The sequence below is a fragment of the Cetorhinus maximus genome, chromosome 13 (genome assembly GCF_964194155.1).
Source record: "Cetorhinus maximus chromosome 13, sCetMax3.hap1.1, whole genome shotgun sequence".
Taxonomy (NCBI): domain Eukaryota; kingdom Metazoa; phylum Chordata; class Chondrichthyes; order Lamniformes; family Cetorhinidae; genus Cetorhinus; species Cetorhinus maximus.
This window is the reverse complement of record NC_135891.1, coordinates 115381889-115402286: the sequence shown is the minus strand read 5'-3', so window position 1 is coordinate 115402286 and position 20398 is coordinate 115381889. Positions and strand designations below refer to the sequence as shown.

At 42.6% G+C, this 20398-nt stretch overlaps 1 protein-coding gene across 1 annotated transcript in view; it reads right to left on the bottom strand.

Annotated features, from left to right (window-relative positions):
- The window catches only part of arhgef18b (rho/rac guanine nucleotide exchange factor (GEF) 18b), a 184411-nt gene that overhangs the window by 34989 nt on the left and 129024 nt on the right, over positions 1 to 20398 (bottom strand). The window contains exons 11-12 of the mRNA XM_078556077.1: positions 8562 to 8629; positions 3091 to 3145 (exon numbers count right to left, since the gene is read on the bottom strand). Coding sequence (XP_078412203.1) covers positions 3091 to 3145; positions 8562 to 8629 — 123 coding nt within the window. The remainder of the gene's footprint in view (positions 1 to 3090; positions 3146 to 8561; positions 8630 to 20398) is intronic.

Genomic DNA, 20398 nt, shown 5'->3' with positions numbered 1-20398 from the left:
TAAGGTGGGCCAAATAGATCAAGTGTCAGTGAGGGAACATTTAGGAGACAGTGATCATTGAAACAAAGTTTAGGATGATGGTAGAAAAGGATAATGGGCAATACAGAGTAAGAATAATTAACTGGGGAAGGGGGCAAGAATGGAGCTGGGCTGGATAGACTGGAGCCAAAGGTTGGCGGGAAAAACTGTAGCTGAACAATGGGCTACCTTCAAAGAAGAAATGGTTCGGGCATAGTCAATTCCCTCCAAAGGGAAAGGTAGGACAAAAAAATCCAAAGCCACCTGGATGATTAGAGAGTTATAAATTAAGATAAAGAAGAAAAAAAGTGTGCTTATGACAGGTATCAAGTAGTAAATACAACTGAGAACTAAATGAATACAGAAGGTTCTGAGGAGAGGTGAAGAAGCAAATAGCGATTATGAGAAAAGACTGGCAGCCAACATAAAGGGGGGTTCCAAAATCTTCTATAGGTACATAAATAGTAAGAGGGTGGCAAAAGGAGGAGTACAGCCAATTAGGGACCAAAAATGGGATTTACACATGGAGGCAGGGGGCATGTCTGAGGTGTTAAATGCATCTGTCTTTACCAAGGAAGCAGATGCTACCCAGGCCAGGTAACAGAGGAGGAAACCCGTCACTAGAAGGGCTCAAAATCGATGAGGAGGTATTGGATGAACTGTCGGTACTTAAAGTTGACAAGGCATCAGGACTGGATGAGGTGCATCCAAGGGTATTGAAGGAAGTAAGAGTGGAAATTGCAGGGGCACTGGCCATAATCTTTCAGTCTTTCCTAGACTCAGGGGAGGTGCCAGAGAACTGGAGAATGGCAAACTTTAAGCCCTTGTTCAAAAAAGGTTGTAAGGATAAGCCCAGCAATTACAGACCAGTTCAACTACAGTGATGGGGAAGCTTCTAGAAACAATTATTCAGGATAGAATTAATAGGCACATGGAAAAACATGGGTTGATTAGGAAGAGCCAGCATGGATTTCTAAAAGTAAAATCGTGTTTAACTAACTTGGGAGTCTTTTGAAGAGGCAACAGCAGGTTGCTGTTGATGTGGTGGACTTCCAAAAGGCATTTGACAGGGTGCCACATAACAGACTTGAGAAAAGTTATAGCTCATGGAATAAAAGGGACAGTGGCAACATGGATATAAAATTGGTCGAGTAATAGGAAGCCGAGTAATGGTTGATGAACAGTGTTCGGGCTGGAAGGTTTGTAGATTTCTTTCCTCCTTTCTGGCTGTATGGTGGCAGCAGCTGCTAAATTATGCTATTGTCCAACCTCAAAATGGGCACTACCAGCCTCAGACCCTTGGCTAACAAGCCACTCAATGCATGCGTCGTATGTTGAACCGAGCCTCAAAGACTGGGAGTCCAATATAAATTCACAGGCAGGGTTGGAGAAGAGGCTGCTACAGAAACGTTTTTGTCTCCAAGAGCTAAGGAGGCTTCTACTAATATTTATCCTTTGACAAAGATCACTAGAAACAAGGTAGATTATTTGACCATTACTGCAGTCCTGTCTGCAGGAGCTTACTGTGTGCAAACTGGCTCCTACATTTCCTATATTACAACAGTGGCTACACTTCAAAAAGTGCTTTATTGGCTGTAAAGTGCATTGGGATGACCAGAGGTTGTACAAGGCGCAATATAAATGCAATTGTTTCTTTTTAGTCCACCTATGAAGATGGAATATCTGGACAACTTACAAGAAGGCACGAGGATTGTGGACCTACATCACATTAGGACAGGATAGAAATTTGGGGACAAAAAAAAAAGTGGCTCTGCAAGCTCAGGGCAGGGGGTGTGGGTTGGAGGGGGCAGGATGCCATTCTTTCCTTGATTTATCCTCTAGTCTCTTCTGATTACACAGGGTTAAACACACTCTCCGCCCACAGCACTCAGTGACTTTGTGCAGTTGTGAAACATGACCAGTCTAGTGAGGCACTGAGGGGCTGCTGGTATCTTTGGAATTACATCCAACACATTGAACTGGGCAAGGGTGTCAGAGGAACTATGCGCAAGTTCTCACACGGCACAAAGATATGGGCTGGTGTAAGGGCCTTAGATGACAAGGCAGATTGCAGGCAGAACTAGATGAAATGGGGAAATGAGGTTGCGTCGTGGTTTTCAAGACAGTTAAGTATTGGGTAATCCCAAGCATGCGTACATCATGCAGCAACATACACTCAACATTGCTGAGTGAAAGAAAGGGTTATAATGCACAAGTCACTGAGGACCAAAGACCACTGCCACGAGACAACAGCAAAAGTAAGGAGTGTTAGGGTGTACCTGTAGGACAATTAAAACACAAAATAAATTAATCTGTATAAGATCTTGGTCAGGCACATTTTGAATACTGGGCCAACACAAAAAAAAATAAAGTACTGCAGATGCTGGCAATCTGAAATTAAAACAAAACAAAAATCTGGAAATGCTCAGCAGGTCAAGCAGCATCTGTTAAGAGAAACAGAGTTAATGTTTTAGGCTAATCTCTCCTGTCCTCCACCCTATCACAGGCTTTCCCTTTTATTCTTCTTGCTCCCTCCCCGCTTCTAGTGGCTTAATTCTCATACATTTCTATATTTCTTCAGTTCTGATGAAAGGTCTTGAAACATTAACTCTGTTCCTCTCCGTAGAAGCTACCGGAGCCGCTGAGTATTTCCAGCACTTTTTTGGCTTATATTTTGAACACCGGATCTGGTTTTGGTCCCCTCGCATTGTGGGCGATATAGAAACGAGCCACTAAATAACTAGTTTAAGAGCCCACAAACTCCATTCACTAACCACTGATTCCATCCCTTTCCCTAACAAGTGCCAGACTTTTAGGAATTAGAGAATAATTTCCTGGGCTTTTTCCCCCTTTAATGCAGCTTCAGTAAGTTGTGTAATTGTTTGGGGAGGATGGGAGGGAGCGGATATTGTTGCAAGTTATCCCCATGCTGGTATAGGACAGGCTCGATGGACCAACTGACCTTCACTTGTCCTTTCTCACAGGTGCGCGAGAAATGTGGGGATAACAGTAGGGGGGTTAAAAACAATCATCTCCCTCATTACATCAACATCAAAGTGATAAAGAACTCACCGGGCTGGGCAGTGCTCTGTGGACTTCTAGTATACTTCTGCTGGGAATCCTTTTGCTGTGGAAACAAAGTATAAACTGTTGACTGTATAACGTATCAACGCATTGGTTCCAACAACATTTGTGTCTGCTGAGTCATTAGATCTCAGTCTTTGTTAACTTTCTAGTTCACCATCACTGTTACTGTAGACTACTGATTGTGCTATTGTGACAAACAACAGTTTTCTATGTATACCTGGCGCACTCTTTTGAAAATTAAATCACAGGTCTATGAGTGTGTTACTGTTTACTGGGAAACTCCAGGAGAGTGCACTTTGTAACATTTACCTGGGATCTCCAGAGAGATGTCAATATTTACTTTATTTTCAACTATTACGAAGAGTGCGCTTCACATAGAAAAGTTTGAAAACATGGTCAAGAAATTTTTAAAGTTATGAAGGAATTTAATAGAATGAAAAGACTTTCCCAATGCTGGCGATTTAGTGATGAAGAGTCAACAAATTGAAACCATCATAGAGAAGGGAGGGTAGTGAATTTCTTTATGCAACGAGTTGCTGGGAGTTGTTAGAATCCTTTGCTGCAGACAATAGTTGAGGCAGAGACCACTGCATTATTTTAAAGAAAATAATTGAAGCAGAAAACAATGAAGTACAAAGCAAAGCAGTAAGATTTGTTCCACATTGCTTTAGCAAAGAGCTGGCACAGGCATGATGGGCTGAATGGACTCTTGTGGAGTAAACTGCAATGGCTGAATAATCTGAGGGGATGTACTAGGGTGACAGCAGTGGCGGGACCTGTGAATAGTGAAACATTCTGCACTGCAATAACTTCCATGATCTCGAAATATCCACACTTTATTAGAACACGGAAAAGTAAATTTAAGGTATCATTTTACAGCTGGTAGGTCTACCTAAATATTGACTTATCCCAAAAGGCTGCAGTTAACAGTACATACAGCATGTGTGCTCACTGTGCCCACAGGCAAAAACAGTAAATAATGTTGCATCCAGTTCTAAATGCTTCAGGTTCAATCCCTGGTCTGTACTTGAGGTAGCTAATCTCAGGCAGAGCAATAGTTGGTTGGGCGGGGGCCAGAGGGCAGTCGCTGTAGTTCCAATGCCCCTCCTGTTCTAGACAGAACAAAAATCAACCACTGATCTTGCAACTGCACACTACTTGATGGGCCAGAGATTAGATAAGAAGCAGTGATGATTGTGATGTACACACCGTGGAACAGCCCAGACTTTCAATGACTAATTTGATGCACGCAGACTGACTAATTTGACAAAGTACAAAGGATTTTTCCCCTCTCTACCCTCACCAAACCACAAAACTGTGATAAAAACAAAAAACTACTGCGGATGCTGGAAATCCAAAACAAAAACAGAATTACCTGGAAAAACTCAGCAGGTCTGGCAGCATCGGTGGAGAAGAAAAGAGTCGACGTTTCGAGTCCACATGACCCTTCAACAGAACTCAACATCGACTCTTTTCTTCTCCACCGATGCTGCCAGACCTGCTGAGTTTTTCCAGGTAATTCTGTTTTTGTTTCACAAAACTGTGCCCCAGTTTGGGTCAGCCTCAGGACAGAAAGTAAGTTTGAAGGAAAGGAGCATAAATGAAACTTCCCTACTTTCCTAGCAGCTGTAAATGAAAATTTCTCCAAAATATTTGTCCAATTTGCCTTGAATATATCTAAACAACTTCCCCCACGCCCCATGCTGTTTTCCTTAATAAGCTGTTCTGAAGACCTACCACTGTCTCAAGTGATTTCTTGCAAGACAGAGGCTATTAAAGTCTCGCTCCAGAGGGTTCTGAACAGAAATTTAGATCAGTCCCAAGCCATATCCCACTGGATTTAAGCCCACACCACAAGCCTCTCTAGAATTCTGCACCCAGTTGGCAGACTCAGAAAGGTTGGTGCAAGAGAGGAATGTTGTCACGCTAGAGTAGGGGCTGCTTCACTGGAGGTTAGGGATAAGGTGTGCCAATGGGAACTTTACTGCGCATTGAACCCATCAGAGGTCCTGACCTGGGAGTGCTTGATGCCATCATGACAAGCATCACAAGTTAACCCAGTTGAATTGGCTTGGAGCTGGGAGTGACCTCTACTGGACTGTGAAAACCACTTCCAACCTCTCAGTACTATGCCAAGCATTTAAGCTTTTGAACATTAACTGTCTTAATCTAAAGCACCAGCTGTGTGTCTGCGGGTGCATAGGTTTATCTGTGTATTTAAGCACAGAGATTGATTGAAGTTGAAAGGGGTGGGGGAGGAAAATCAGATAATGATTGTAATCAGAGTTTTAAGTGCATGTAAATAAACGCACTGTGTTCCAAGTCACTTCTGTAACTCCAGGGCTGTCCTGCAGCATTTTGAAGTCTTTACTGCAGTTGGGCAATCTGAATTATTGAGGCATTATGCTGCCCAGTATTTTCCTTGAAGTGAATGTTTTGTTAACACTTTGGCACTCCTCATTGGACTATACCTTTGGGGAAGGGCCAAAACTCTGGCAGTGCAATGGTTACAGAAATCCACTGGCATACTGAGCTTATGCCATATTTACATTACAATGCTGCCACTAGTGCCAGCCCTGACAATCCAAATGACACAATACAGCTGGAGTGATGTGAAAATTAACGCCTGCTACTGTGGTCACTGCCTGCCACTTCAGTTTTTTTTGTCAACCAGGAAAACCCTGCTCTTCCTGATATAAATTAATGACCAAGGTCTTGGTGTACAGGGTACAAGTTCAAAATTTGCAGATGATACAAAACGTGGAAATACTGTGAACTGTAAGATGAAATTTAATGCAGAGAAGTGTGAAGTGATTCATTTTGGTAAGAAGAATGCAGGGAAACAAAATATAGGGTACAATTCTAAAGAGAGTGCAGGAGCAGAGGGACCAGGATGTATATTGGCATACTCGGGCTGTACAGCTCACAATGAATGTATGCATTGAATACTAGTTGTATTGTAATTGTATTGAAGCACCTCAGAGTGCAACATGATGTATGTTGATAACTCCAATACCATTGTCTGACTGTCTGTAATGACCATATTAAAATGATTGTAATATTCATTGATTGTATTGAAGCACCTCGTGATCCATGTGTAAAAGTTGAATCTAATTGTACGTTTTGTGATGGCGATTTTGAAATGTTTTGTAATGTTCTTCCAGATATTTTATGAATAAAGTATATTTTTCAAAAAAAACATGTGCATAAGTCATTGAAGGTGACAGGACAGGTTGTGAGAACAGTTAATAAAGCATACAGCATCTTGGGCTTTATCAGTGAAGGTAGAGGGTACAAAAGAAAAGGAGTTATGTTAAACCTGCATAAAACACTGGTTCAGCCTCAACTGCAGTATTGCATCCAGTTCTGGGCCTCTCACTTTCAGGGATGATGTGAAGAAATAAGAAAGGATGCAGAAAAGATTCACAAGAATGGTTTCAGGGATGAGGAATTTCAATGACATAGGAAGATTGGAGATGTTGTGACTGTTCTCCTTAGAAAAGGTTGAGCAGAGATTTGATAGAGGTATTCAAAATCATGATGGGTCTAGACAAAGTAGATATGGAGAAACTGTTGCCAAAGGTGGAAGGATCGAGAACCGGAGGGTACAGATTTAAGGTGAATGGCATGAGAAAAAAACTTCTCTTACACAGTGAGTGGTTAGGATCTGGAATGCACTGCCAAAAATATGGAGGAGGCAGATTGCATTGTGGCTTTCAAAAGGGAATTGGATTATTATCTGATAAAGAAAAATTTGCAGGGCTACAGGGAAAGGTAGGGGAATGGCACTGGGTGAATTATTTCTTCAGACAGCCAGCACAGACATGACGAACCATATGGCCTCCTTCTGTGCAGTAACTATTCTATGATTCTCTAGGACATGGGGGATCTTTCCTTAAATGTCAAATACACCTTTCCAAACCATACCAGGGAGACCTGCACCCACTAATGAAAGTCGCAAACTTTCAACACTGAGTTCAATTAAAACCAATTCATAACACACAAGTCGGTCAAATGACACAACATGCGCATTCCAACCTTTGAAGCCTAGACCTTTTGCACCTTTAAGCAGCCCATGAGCCCCAAGTTAGGTCACCCCAAAACAGCTACAGTTGCTGAATTTGGACTTGCGTATCCCTTTAAACAAACAGGATTAGAATATAATAGGCAACACATACTCCAATTCTGAAAATGTGGTGGGCACCAAGCACGAGAACGCAATATCATCAGCTCGTAACTTAAGATTGTACCTTTCAATCATCCAGCACTATTTACAAAGACCTCGCAATAAAGCAAGACAGCAAACAGCCAAATAGTATGTTTGAAAATGTTACTGCATAAAGTTCCATTCTGAATTTCTGCTGTTGCAGATGGTCACAGGGAATGGTGCTGGCAAGCTGCTTGAGATACACCTGGGGACCCTGTATTAATGTTTAATTTAATTCTCAAACTATGATACCTAGTTACAGCGAAGATGATGCCCAAATATTTCAAAAAACATAATTGGTGGTTTGGAACCCACCATTCTGCCTTCATTCTTTCAGCAGGTGAGGACAGGTCTGTCACCATATAACACTGGGGCACAGTCCTGGAGGGTATGGGTCTGTCACTATATAAAACTGAGGTGCAATATTTGTGGAGACCAGTCTGTCGCTGTAAAAACTGGGGTACAGTGCGGGTGGGAACTGGTCTGTCACTGTATAACACTGGGGTACAGGTCTGTCACTGAAGCAGGAACAATTTAAAGGAATTAAAGTCATCATACAAGACGCATATCCAAAATAATAAAGGGTATCAGCTTCAATTAGAATTTCCTGATGTAATTCCTAACTTCAAGTTGGAGAAAGGCCAAGCTCCCAGTGCATGACACAAACAAGGTCGAGAAAAACAAAAAGGGGAATCTTGATAGTCAAGAGGCAACACCAAGCCTGGGTTTGAGAAAGCTGTGGATGATTGGAGGAAAAGAGATACAGGGAAGTGAAGAGCTCCATCAATTCAAGGTCCAGGGAAAGAATTAGTTACACATTGTGAAGTTTCTTGATTTTAACACAACGGTACAATCTGCTAAGTGATATAACCCAGTCAAAGCCATGCAACATAAGGGCACAGAGCACTGGTAAGCTTCATGCTACTTGACTAATTTAGAGCATCCTACAACATTTGAGTGTTAGCTTGAAATGAGAAGTATCCTTCCAGCCTCAGACATGTTCCAGTAATGAGCCAGGCTAGCTGCTCAAGTACTCTGCAGTACTGCAAACCTGTCCAGTTCAGTGCGCCATTGAAAATTGTGTTGGATCTAGGCTCCCATCACCAGGCGCATTACCTCGAAGCCATCTCAACCCCAAAGAGATCCCCCTCCTCAAAACAGGATAGGTCATTATTAAATAATGCAACAACCAACATGCCAGCAATAACAGCACAATAAACACCACCTACACAAACACAGACACACTAACCTTGCCCTTGGAAGTGGAGCATTCAGCTAGAAGTGTCCTGCAATTCTTGTGTACGTTCACTGCACAGTCTGCAAAGAAACACACAACTGTCAACAGAATTGATCTCACCTTAATCAGCTTTTGCACTGATAACAACTACTTCAAGTGGTACTTATGAGCAATTTACTTTAAAGGTAAAACAGTATCAATGAGCATTGACCATAAACTATGCATCACAAAACAGCTCAACTGCAAAGTTAACTCACCACCACCCCCGCCACTTTTCTGAGGTTACTTTAAGGGGAGGGGGTACAGCTCCAGGAAGTCAACAACCTCACATGGCCATTTTTCAGGAGTGAAGTCCAGACAGTGTCAGCAGGCTATTGAAAAGTGGGGTGGGAGAGCACCCACTGCATTGTCCACCAGGAGTGAGGGATAATGAGCAGCAGCAGGAACCAGAGCGATTTTTTTTACTGCCCACTTCCAGCAGCAGAGATGGCAAGTATGGTGCCTGTCCTGCCAGCCTGACTGAGACCAGGGATAAAACCTGCCACTTTCCTGACCTGCATGGCTGTAATCCATGCCCCACCCGCCCTCCCATATGGCACCATTTAGCCAGTCATCAAGCCAGTAGACGAATTTTAAAAGAAAGAACATTTAAAATTTCACATAAATAAAATAATAATGGTCCATTAACACACATTTGGATTCTCCAAGCAAGTGGCCGCAGAGAGCGATAGATACATGCATCTTGCTTACTCATGCAACTCCACCCTTGGATGCTCTACATACCACACAGAGTTACAGGCAGGTGAGAGATGGGAGGGAACATCCTCAAGGAAGCAAGTTAAATGAGCAGCTAGTGCTCCATTCATCTACCAATAAATAATTGGCAATAAACTCCCAACAGCAATCACATACGAAAGAACAAACACTCAGAATTAAAGGTTTAATAAGCGTCACTGAAGCATGGTTAGAGTGAACATAGCACATGATTGCTGAAGGTGTGGAAACATCTCTCAAGTTGGCATTGATATTATTTATATAACATTAAGAAACCTCACTTGTCTGACCGCTTTGTACTGCCCAGGTCACCCCTCACTGCACTACCAGTGGGATTCCCTTTGACGCAGTTAACGATCTCTAACTCTGGGCTTCATCACTATTGCATAGCCCGGAATATACCAACAACTTTTGGTCAGGAGAAACCAAAAATACCTGGGTCTGAAAGCTGTGGTCAAAGTGGAGTTTGCCTCCATGATAAGAGACAAAGTGAAGCCTCAATAGCATTATCAAAAAAACAAATCTGCTTTATAGCTCTGTGGAGAATATCAAAGTAAAAATTACTGCTATAATTTTTTGCAAGGACAACAGTAGTCAGTTTAGGCCAGACAGTCACACGTGGTTATGGATTTAAGCCCCACTTGAGCACAAACTAGGCTGAAACCTCAGTGCAATACAGAGGGAGTACTGCATTTTCAGAGATGCTGCCATTTTGGATTAGACATTAAACCGAAGCCCCAAGCTACCTGTTCAGGTGGATATAAAAAGATCTTATTCAAAGCATTACTCAAAGTGGGGTAGGAAACATTCCCAGTGTCCTGGCCAAAGTTCCTAGCTCATTGACAAATAAACTAGTCACACATCTCCTTCTGTACCTTGCTGTGTGCAAATTGGCTGTGGAAATTTCGGACCAAACAACAGTGAGTGCACTTCGAAAATAATTCACAAGGTGTAAAGGGCTTAGGGAGGAACCTGTATATAAACTAACTAACTTCTCATGCAATCTTAGCAAACTAAAAGTGTACTTTGAGCCTGTATAAAGTGACTTGATGTTGATCCTTCATTTAAATGGCTCATTGCTGATAAATTGTGCTCCAAAGGAGATTTAATGGATCTTAGCACTAAAAGTATCAAGTGTCGCCAAAATCAAAACACAATAATAGAGATAGTAAATATTTAGTTAAATTACTGACTGCTGTTAGCTGTCTCTTCATAGAAAGGTATTCCCAGCTCACACGACAGAAGAGTCTCAATAATCATTATTCTGCCCTAGCACAGTTTGTTTGCAAATAGGGTGACTGTGGTAGCACTGAACTTTAAACTGTGTTTACATGGCACCCCTGTTGAAAAGTTTAAAGGCCAGGATCAGACTTTAGACACAGAGTTAAAGTAGTATCAGAAATGGCAAATATCAGGATCGAACACTGGATTAACAAACTAAAATTCATTGTTTCGTTACAGATGTGAGCATTTCTACCTCTTTCCTCTAACAGTTTTTAAAATTCATTCACGGTACATGGGTGTCGCTGGCTAGGCCAGCATTTATTGCCCATCCCTAATTGCCGTCGAGAAGGTGGCGAGCTGCCTTCTTGAACCACTGCAGCCCAAGTGGTGCAGGTACACCCACAGTGCTGTTAGGAAAGGAGTTCCAGGATTTTGACCCAGCGACAGTGAAGGAACAGTGATATAGCTCCAAGTCAGGATGGTGAGTGACTTGGGGGAAAACCTGCAGGTGATGGTGTTCCTATGCATATGTTGCCCTTGTCCTTCTGGATGGTATAGGTCGCAGGTTTGGAAGGTGCTATCAAACTAGCCTTGGTGACTTGCTGCAGTGCATCTTGTAGATGATACACACCATGCCCACTGTGCGTTGGTGGTGGAGGGAGTGAAAGTTGAAGGTGGTGGATGGGGTGCCGATCAAGCAGACTGCTATGTCCTAGATGGTGTCAAGCTTCTTGAGTGTTGTTGGAGCTGCACTTATGCAGGCAAGTCCAGATATTCCATCACACTCCTGACTTGTAGATGGTCAATCAGCTTAGGGAGTCTGGAGGTGAGTTATTCACTGCTGGGATGTGGTTAGGCTGCAGGCTTCACGGGTTACTAAACAGGATGAGATATCCCGCGGATGCAAGTGAGGGGTATTCTTCCTTGCAGGCACCGTCAAGTTTTGCTCAGTAGGTAACTCTCCTAAGGTTGGGGGTTTAAGTCCTACTCCATGACTTGAGCTCATAACTTAAGTAAACATTCCAATATAAAACTGAGAGCAGTGCTACACTGTCGAGTGTGCAGTCATTCAAATGAGGCATCAAACCAAGGCTCCGTGCTCCACGCAGCTGCATGTTCAGGGTTGAACAGCTGCAACATCTCTCTATACCCCAGGAAATAGAAACCGATGAGTGTATTTAAGGCTGAGATGGACAGACTTTTGGTGTCTCAGGGAATCAAGGATAATGGGTAGCGGGTCGGAAAGTGGAGTTGAGGTAAAAGATCAGCCATGGTTGTACTGAATGGCTAAGCAGGCTCAAGAGGGCTGAACAGCTGACTCTTGCTCCTATTTCTTACATTCTTACGATCATGTGAAGTGTAATGGTAACGTGACATGAAGTGACAATCTTCATGTATAAATGCTTGTGTTACTTAATTTTTTTTAAAAAAGGGTGGATGTTTTAAATCGAGAGAGCACGGATTTGGCACAACTCCAAGCTCTGGGAATCCTGGCAGACAGGATTTTAATATGGGTATGAGCAGAAGAATGATGTGTACAGTAACATAGGACACCCAACAGAAAAGGCATCTGACACAAAGTAACTTGCATGTGACTACTTAAAATACAACAGCAATGTTTTTGCTACAAGCCCACCAACGCTGCAGAGTAATGACATGCGGTTGATTGTCCACTACAGTCGCACACCTGCATTATTTCTGAAACCATATACCAGATATTCCGCTTCAACACTCGAGATGTGGGTGTCCCTGATAAGGCCAGCACTCATTGTGCAACCTCAGTACAACCGAGTGACTTGTTAGACTGCTTTAGAGGGCAGTTAGGGGTCAACTGTTAAGGATTGGAGTCAAATACAGACCCAGTCTTGGCAAGGATAGATTTCCCTCTCTAAAAAGGGCATTAGTGAAGCAGCGGAGTTTTTACAACAGTCCAACAGCTTCATCTTCACTTTTACCAAGACCAGGTTTTTATTTACAGATTTTTTAAAAACTCAAATTTTGCCATGGTGGGATTTGAACTTGCTCTCTGGGTGACAAGTCCAGGCTCCTGGATTACAAAGTCCAGTATCATGGCCACGAAACCATCATAACCATTAGATTCACAGGTGTTAATTTTTTGTTGCCCAGAAAATTTCTCCCCTTCCTGTTCACAACAGCAAGATTTCACTTGTACCCATTCTCCCATCCTTGCTGAGTTAATTAGCTTAGCGACATCACTGGTAATGCAAAGATTCAGACTTCCAAGTGTCAGAAGTGATGCCCCAGAGCAGCGTACCATATGTCTCATCCCAGATATGAGGGGACTCAAAGAGATAAAACCAAAATACTTTCTGCCCACCTCAACCCCTGATGGAGAAACCTGTGAAATGTGAAAGTTCTCAATTAAAACTACTGGGCCCAGGTACATGATTGGAAGTCTGGCCCCTGGGATTCTGCCTGGGTCAATGGCCCTAGGAACACAGAACAGGAGGAGGCCACTCAGCCCCTCAAACCTGTTCCACCATTCAATGAGATCATGGTTGATCTGTGATCGGACTCTACGTACCACCTTTGTCTCATATCCCTTAATATCTTTGATTAACAAAAATCAGTCACAGATTTATAAGTAGCAATTTGTCTAGCATCAACTGCCAATTGCAGAAGACTGCTTCAAACTTCTACCAGGCTTTTGTACTTGGAAGTATTCCCTAATTTCCTAAACTCCTAAAAGGTCTAGCTCTAATTTTTAGATTAAGCCCTTCAGTGCCAACTAGAGGAAACAGTTTCTCTCTACTACTCTACCCATTCACCCTCTTGAAAACTTTGAACAAATCACCCCTTAATCTTCCAAATTCCCAGCTGAAATTTTCCAACTGAACAGAGGCAGCAGATTAATACATTTAATAAATTAACAAAGCAGCCCTCCCAGCTTACACAGCATTCTAACCCCTAATCGTTCTCTCCCCACATTAGACTGAGGATAGTCAAAGAAACATGTACCATTCATCGCTATAGTCTGGGTTACCCCTGTTACAGGCCATACAGTAAAACAACTTAACTACAATTGGGAATCTCTTTTGCATGCAGAACTGTGTGTGAAGTACACTTCAAGCAAGTGACCAAGACGCCATCCTTAAAAGTGTGCAGTCAAGCTCTCAGTACAATGAATACCGGATGAATCAGTGATATATTCCAAATGCTGTTTGCTTAGCCTCCCGAGTATCAGAGAGCTTTTCCTGCGTAAATGAACATTACTCAATAGATTGCGTTCTTCAGTACACCAGACAAATAAAAACTTTCATTAAAAATATGTTTAACTCTGTGCTTAGCAACAAGAGACAGTGACTATATAAATCTGGCAGCACTTGTCACCAGGTTGCTACTAAGATATATGGCTGCGTTCGTGAAATATTCACACTGTGCCCAATTGTACAGTGAAACACATCCAGCAGTACAGTTATAGATTCTGTCCTTCAAAACTCAAGGTGTGTCTGAAGACAGCTGTAATACCAAGTCTGCTGCTGCCAATGGGAGCAGTGAAGTATTTTACACTTGACATTGGCTTGCTTTGAGAAGGACACCCTGCAAATATTAAGACTTTCCAAAAAAAAAACTGATTTAATTCTCCATGATCCCCTACAAATAATGGGGACATTGTGCAAATACTGAGGATCCTGGAGACGTCTGCATGTACTTACACGCTCTCAGGGACAATACCCTGTCCACCTCACTCTCAGGTGCCTCCTGCAGATAACGAAACACTTTCAGGGACTCTCTGTGGAAATTAGAAAGCCTGCTAATATATAGACAACAGTATCAGCTGCCCAAAAGAAAACAGCGCTTTCATTGCTGCTACAGTGCGTTTGAAAAGCAACTAATGCAGAAATCTGATGACTCTCTGGGGTCTCCTCACAGACCATAATTAGTCCTGGGTCCCCAGTTAGAAAACTTAGTGCTCAAGTTTGATCTTTTCCCCTCTTCCAGTATTTGTACTGGAAGATACAGGGTGTGACAAACATAATATTGAAGAACAATCTGGACACATGGTGCACTGAAAATTATTGTTCATGGTTAAATCAGTGAGATCAGTGGCTCCACGGCCACCTCTGTCTGAACTGAACCACGTTTTGCTGCATTCTGTACTGGCAGCAGGCAGCCCAACCCATAGGTACATAGGGGCAGGCCTAGGCCATTTGGCCCTTCTAGCCTGTTCCGCCATTTAATAAGATCATAGCTGATCTGATTGTGGTCTCTGCTCCACTTTTCTGTCGGTCCCCCTAACCCCCGACTCCCTTGACTAACAAAAATCTATCCAACTCAGCGTTGAGTAAATTCAAGACCCAGCCTCCACTACTTTCTGGGGAAGAGAATTCCACATCCCAATAACCCTTTGAGAAAAAAAAAATTCTCCTAATCTGTGTCTTAAAAAGGAGACCTCTTATTTTTAAACTATATCTGCTAGTTTTAGTCTCCCCACAAGAGGAAACATCCTCCAGATATCCACCCTATCAAGTCCTTAACATGTTTCAATAAGATCACCTATCATTCTTCTCAACTCCAATTGGTACAGGCCTAACCTGTTCAACCTTTCATCATAAGGTAAGCCCTTCATCCCAGGAACAAGTCGAGTGAATCTTCTCTGAACTGCTTCTAATGCATTTACATCCTTTTTCAAATGAGACCAAAGCTGTACACAGTACTCCAGATGTGGTCTATCAAGACCCTGTACAGCTGCAGTAAAACTTCTCTACTTTTATATTCCATTCTCTTCACAATAAACACCAACATTCCATTTGCTTTACTAATCACTTACTGTACCTGCATACTAATTTTATGTGATTCACCTGCCAGGACACCTAGATCCCTCTGTACCACTGAATTCTGCAATCTTTCTCCATTTAAATAGTATACTGCTATTCTATTCTTCCTGATGAATGTTTTTAGCTCCGTATCTTTGGTGGAGAGGAGCATTCAAAACATTTCTGGGTTCTGGGAGCTGCTTCTCGAGGCAGCATGATTCAGGGATCCTAATCGTTGGTGCAATGCACAAAACCATCAGGGCAGTGGGACTCAAAACATCACTGCTCTTCACTCAAGTAAAGACAGTGCTGGTGCAGCAGATTGTAGGCTGCATGATATAGGGTCACCCTGGGTGACCAAATGATCAGAATTCAAAAGTCCCTGGAGACTACTCCGGACAATAAAGGTCTTTCGCTATATGCTGCACCCTTCCAGAGCAGCTTCTGAGACTGAAGCAGACAGAATGAAAACACTGTCCCTATAAACAGTTCACAGCATGTCTTTAATCTAGCATCTTAACACTGGGAAAAGAGGCACCAACACTATGAGGCACTGCAAGATGGAACAGCTATTTCTGCCCAGCTCAAGCATCAAAGTGCCATCTGCAAAACCCTCTGAAGTACCGTTGGGGCACCTGCAGCAGTAGTCGCTGTTTAATACCAGATAGTTACTTCTCCAAGTGCCAACACCTGCTACTCAAATCAAACATCAATTAACCAGATGCCTACTGATTGCCCATTATTAGCATTGCTTTATATTATTTGCTACTCCCTCAAAGTCACCATACGGAATGTGATCCCACAGGAGGTTTCCCAATAGATAATGCAATCGCCCTTTGAGAATAAAGACCTGCAGTACTGTCTAATTATCTAGTGTTTACAGTAAAGCTCAGCACTGTGGAAGAGGAGGGTGAGGTGGGTGTAAAAGGGAGAAACTTGGGTTGATAAGGCTGTAAAAAAAGTTAATAGTATTCTGGGGTTTCATCGCAAGAAGTGAAGAAAAACCAATGAACCTACAAATTGTAATAAATTAAAAACTTACATAAAGCTAGAGTGCTGTTTGCACTTTGAGCTCCGTGCTGTAACAAACATATTGAAGGTACAGTGGACATTCACTGTATATGTTTCCTCATATCATATCAATGACAACAACTTGTATTTATATAGCATTTTTAACTTAGTAAAATGTCCCTAGGCACTTCACAGGAGCATTAACAAATACATTTTGACACCAAGCCACATAAGAAGATATTAGGGAGGGTCGTTTTTAACTAACTTGTTTGAGCTTTTTGATGAGGTAACAGCGAGGGCTGAGAAAGGTAATGCTGTTGTGTACATGGACTTCCAAAAGGCATTTGACAAAGTGACACACAACAGACTTGTAAACAAAGTTAGAACTCCTGGAATAAAAGGGATAGTAACAACTTGGATACAAAATTGGCTGAGCGACAGACAATAAACAGTAGTGGTGAACAGCTGTTTTTCAGGCTAGTGGAAGCTTTATAGTGGATCAGTGTTAGGACCCCAGCTCTTGTAGATATATATTAATGACACAGACCTTGGCATACAGGAAACAATTTCAAAATTTACAGATGATATAAAACTTGGAAATATTGTGAACCACGAGGAGGATAGTGTAGAACTTCAAAAGGACGTAGATAGGTTGGCGGACAAGTGGCAGATGAAATTTAATGCAGAGAAGTGTGAAGTGATTCATTTTGGTAGGAAGAATGCAGAGAGACAATATAAAATAAAGGTTACAATTATAAAGTGGGTTCAGAAGCAGAGGGATCTTTGTAATATATGTACATTAATCATTGAAGGTGGCAGGACAGTTGAAAGTGTGGTTAATAAAGTATACAGCATCCTGGGCTTTATAAGTAAGGATGTAGAGTACAAAAGCAAGGAACTATGTTAAACCTGTATAAAACACTGGTTCAGTCGGAATATTGCGTCCAGTGCTGGGTGCCACTCTTTAGGAAGGATGTGAAGGCATTAGAGAAGATACAGAAAAGGATTCACAAGAATGGTTCCAGGGATGAGGAAATTCAGTTACATAGCAAGATTGGAGAAGTTTGGGCTGTTCTCCTTGGAGAAGGTTGAGGAGAGATTTGATAGAGACATTCAAAACGATGGGGATGTCTGGACAGAATAATTAGGGAGAAAACTGTGCCCATTGGTGGAAGGATTGAGAACCAGGCAGCACAGATTTATGGTAATTGACAAAAGCAAGCAATGGCAACATGAGGGAAAACTTTTTCATGCAGCAAAGTGATTAGGATCTCGAATGCACTACCTGAGAGTGTGGTGGAGGCAGGATCAATTGAGGCATTAAAAAGGGTATTGGATCATTATCTGAAAAGGGAAAAAAATGCAGGGCTACTTGGGAAAGGCAGGGGAATGGCACTAGGTGAATTATTTCTTCAGAGGGTCAGGACAGGCAAGAAATCCTTCTGTGCTGTAACCATCGTATGATTCTAAAACCTAAAACTTAGTCAAAGAGGTAGGTTTTAAGGGGAGTCTTAAAAGAAATGAGAGGGGTGCAGGGGTGGATAGGTTTAGGGAGGGAATTCCAGAGCTTAGGGGCTTGACAGCAGAAGGCACAGCTGCCAATGGTGAAGCATTTAAAATCAGAGATACACAAGAGGTCAGAGTTGGAGCAGAACAGATATATGAGGCTTGTAGAGCCAGAGGAGATTTCAAGGATAGGGAAGGGAGAGGCCATGGAAGGATTTGAAAACAGGAATGAGAATTTTTTTTTTTAAAAAAGGCCATACTTAACTAGCGATCAATGTAAGTCAATGAGCATAGGGGTGGTGGGTGGCCAGGGCTTAGTGTAAGTTCATGAAGGGTCGAATGTGGAAAGCCAGCCAGGAGTTCATTCAAATAGTCAACTCTAGAGACAACAAAGGCATTAATGAGGCAGGGGAAGATGTTACGGAGATGGAAGTAGGCAACAGTCTTAGCGTTGGCTGATTTCAGTCGAGGCTGGAGTTGAGGGCTCGACTGAGCGACAACTGGATTCAATGCCAGAGTGTCACAAAATAACCCAAGTTATCAGCTCTTTGAATCAATATTCTGCAGGAAAGTGTGTGGATAGAATCAGGTTGTTGGCATTCATCCCTGGTGCTGGACTGAACCTCAGCAAAAATCAGCATCTTCACAGTGTAAGAGGGAAGACACTCGTGAAGAAACAGAAAAAGAGCAAGATTTTACCTTCAAAGGAAATGGTACATCTAAAATAAAACATCACTCACCTCCTTCCCAAAGCTTGTGACTCATGCTGGGATAGTCTTTCAAGGATGGAAAATAAACAAACAAGAGGTATACAAATGTCAAGCAAGATCTGACAAGAGTAACAGCTCTTTAATGACTTCAGCCAAGAGAACGATATGTACAACTAACCTCCGCCAGCTAAGCCCAGAATAAACCTCAACGGGAATGAATATTTATTCCTGAGCAAGCCTCTTTATGGTTATAAGGAATACTGAAGTGGCCCCAATAACACTTAATATTTTCCTTAATAAATGCATGCTGTATTCTGCCCTGAGGTAACCACTGACATGCAAAGAGCATTGTGAGCAAACTTTGCCAAAATGAGCAGAGTGATCAGCATGAAGGGTTGTGAGGGGTTTAAGTGCTGTGGGGAAGGCAGTGGGAAGGTCAAAATCTTTCACTAGTTTTTTACGGAGGTCTCAATCCACAACTTGCAAGCCTTTCAAGGATGTGATGCCAAAATATGTCTGGGTCGCCTGGACAGTATAGGTTGTATTAACCGCTTGTGCAATACACAGTGGATAGGAAGCAACCTTTAATCTATGGATGTACTGTTGTTTGCCTTAACTAGCAGAATGGGGCTAGAAGAAAACACATTGAAACCTATGCATTGCACGGCTCTGCCCCAGTTTTCATTTGCAATTCTTAATTCATCCAGTCAAATTCTCCCATCACCAGCAACTGACCATGCTGCACCCCCAGTGGCACACAGCAGGAGACCAGTACTGCACCCGCAGTGGTACACAGCGAGAGGCCAGTGCTGCACCCACTGTGGTACACAGTGAGACCAGTACTGCACTCTAATGGGATAGGCCTATTCCCACTAGTACTGTACCCACAGTGCTACACACCTCAGAATGCTCTCTATACACAACATTCATATACTGACAATCCTATGGAACCCCCTGAATATACTAACACAATCCTAGGGACCCCGTGTCGGGGATTGTGTCAGTATTTTCAGGGAAACTAGAGAATCAGCTCCCCAAATCAGCTCCATCAATCTACTTTCAATCAGCAAAGGTCTCATCGACAGTGCTATCAAGCAGCACTTAATCAGCAATAACCTGCTCACTGACGCTCAGTTAGGGGTCTGCCAGAGCCACTCAGCTCCTGACCTCATTACAGCCTTTGTACAAACATGAACAAAAGAGCTGAACTTCAGGGGTGAGGCAGGAGTGACTACCCTTATCATCAAGGGAACATTAAGTGCATGTGATAGAGGAGCCCTAGCAAAATTGAAATCAAAGAAAATCGGGGAAAACTCTCCACTGGTTGGAGTCATACCTAGCACAAAAGGGAGATGGTTGGGGTTGTTGCAGGTCAATCATCTCAGCTCCAGGGCATCACTGCAGGAGTTTCTCAGGGTAGTGTCCTAGGCCCAAGCATCTTCAGCTGCTTCATCAATGACCTTCCTTCCATCATAAGGTCAGAAGTGGAGTTATTCGCTGATGATTGCACAATGTTCAGCACCATTTGTGACTTCTCAAAGTGAAGCAGTCTGTGTTCATATGCAGCAAGACCCGGGCAACGTTCAGGCTCGGACTGTAATATTCTTGCCACACAAGTGCCAGTCAATGACCATTTCCAACAAGATAGAATCCAACTATTCCCCTTGATATTTACTGCCATTAGTGTTGCTGAATCCCCCATCTTCAACACCCTGGGGGTTACCATTGCCCAGAATCTGAACTGGGCCAGCCATACAAATAATATGGCTACAAGACCAGGTCAGATGCTGGGAATTCTGCAGTGAATAACTCATTTTCTGACTCCCTAAAGCCTGTCCACCACCAA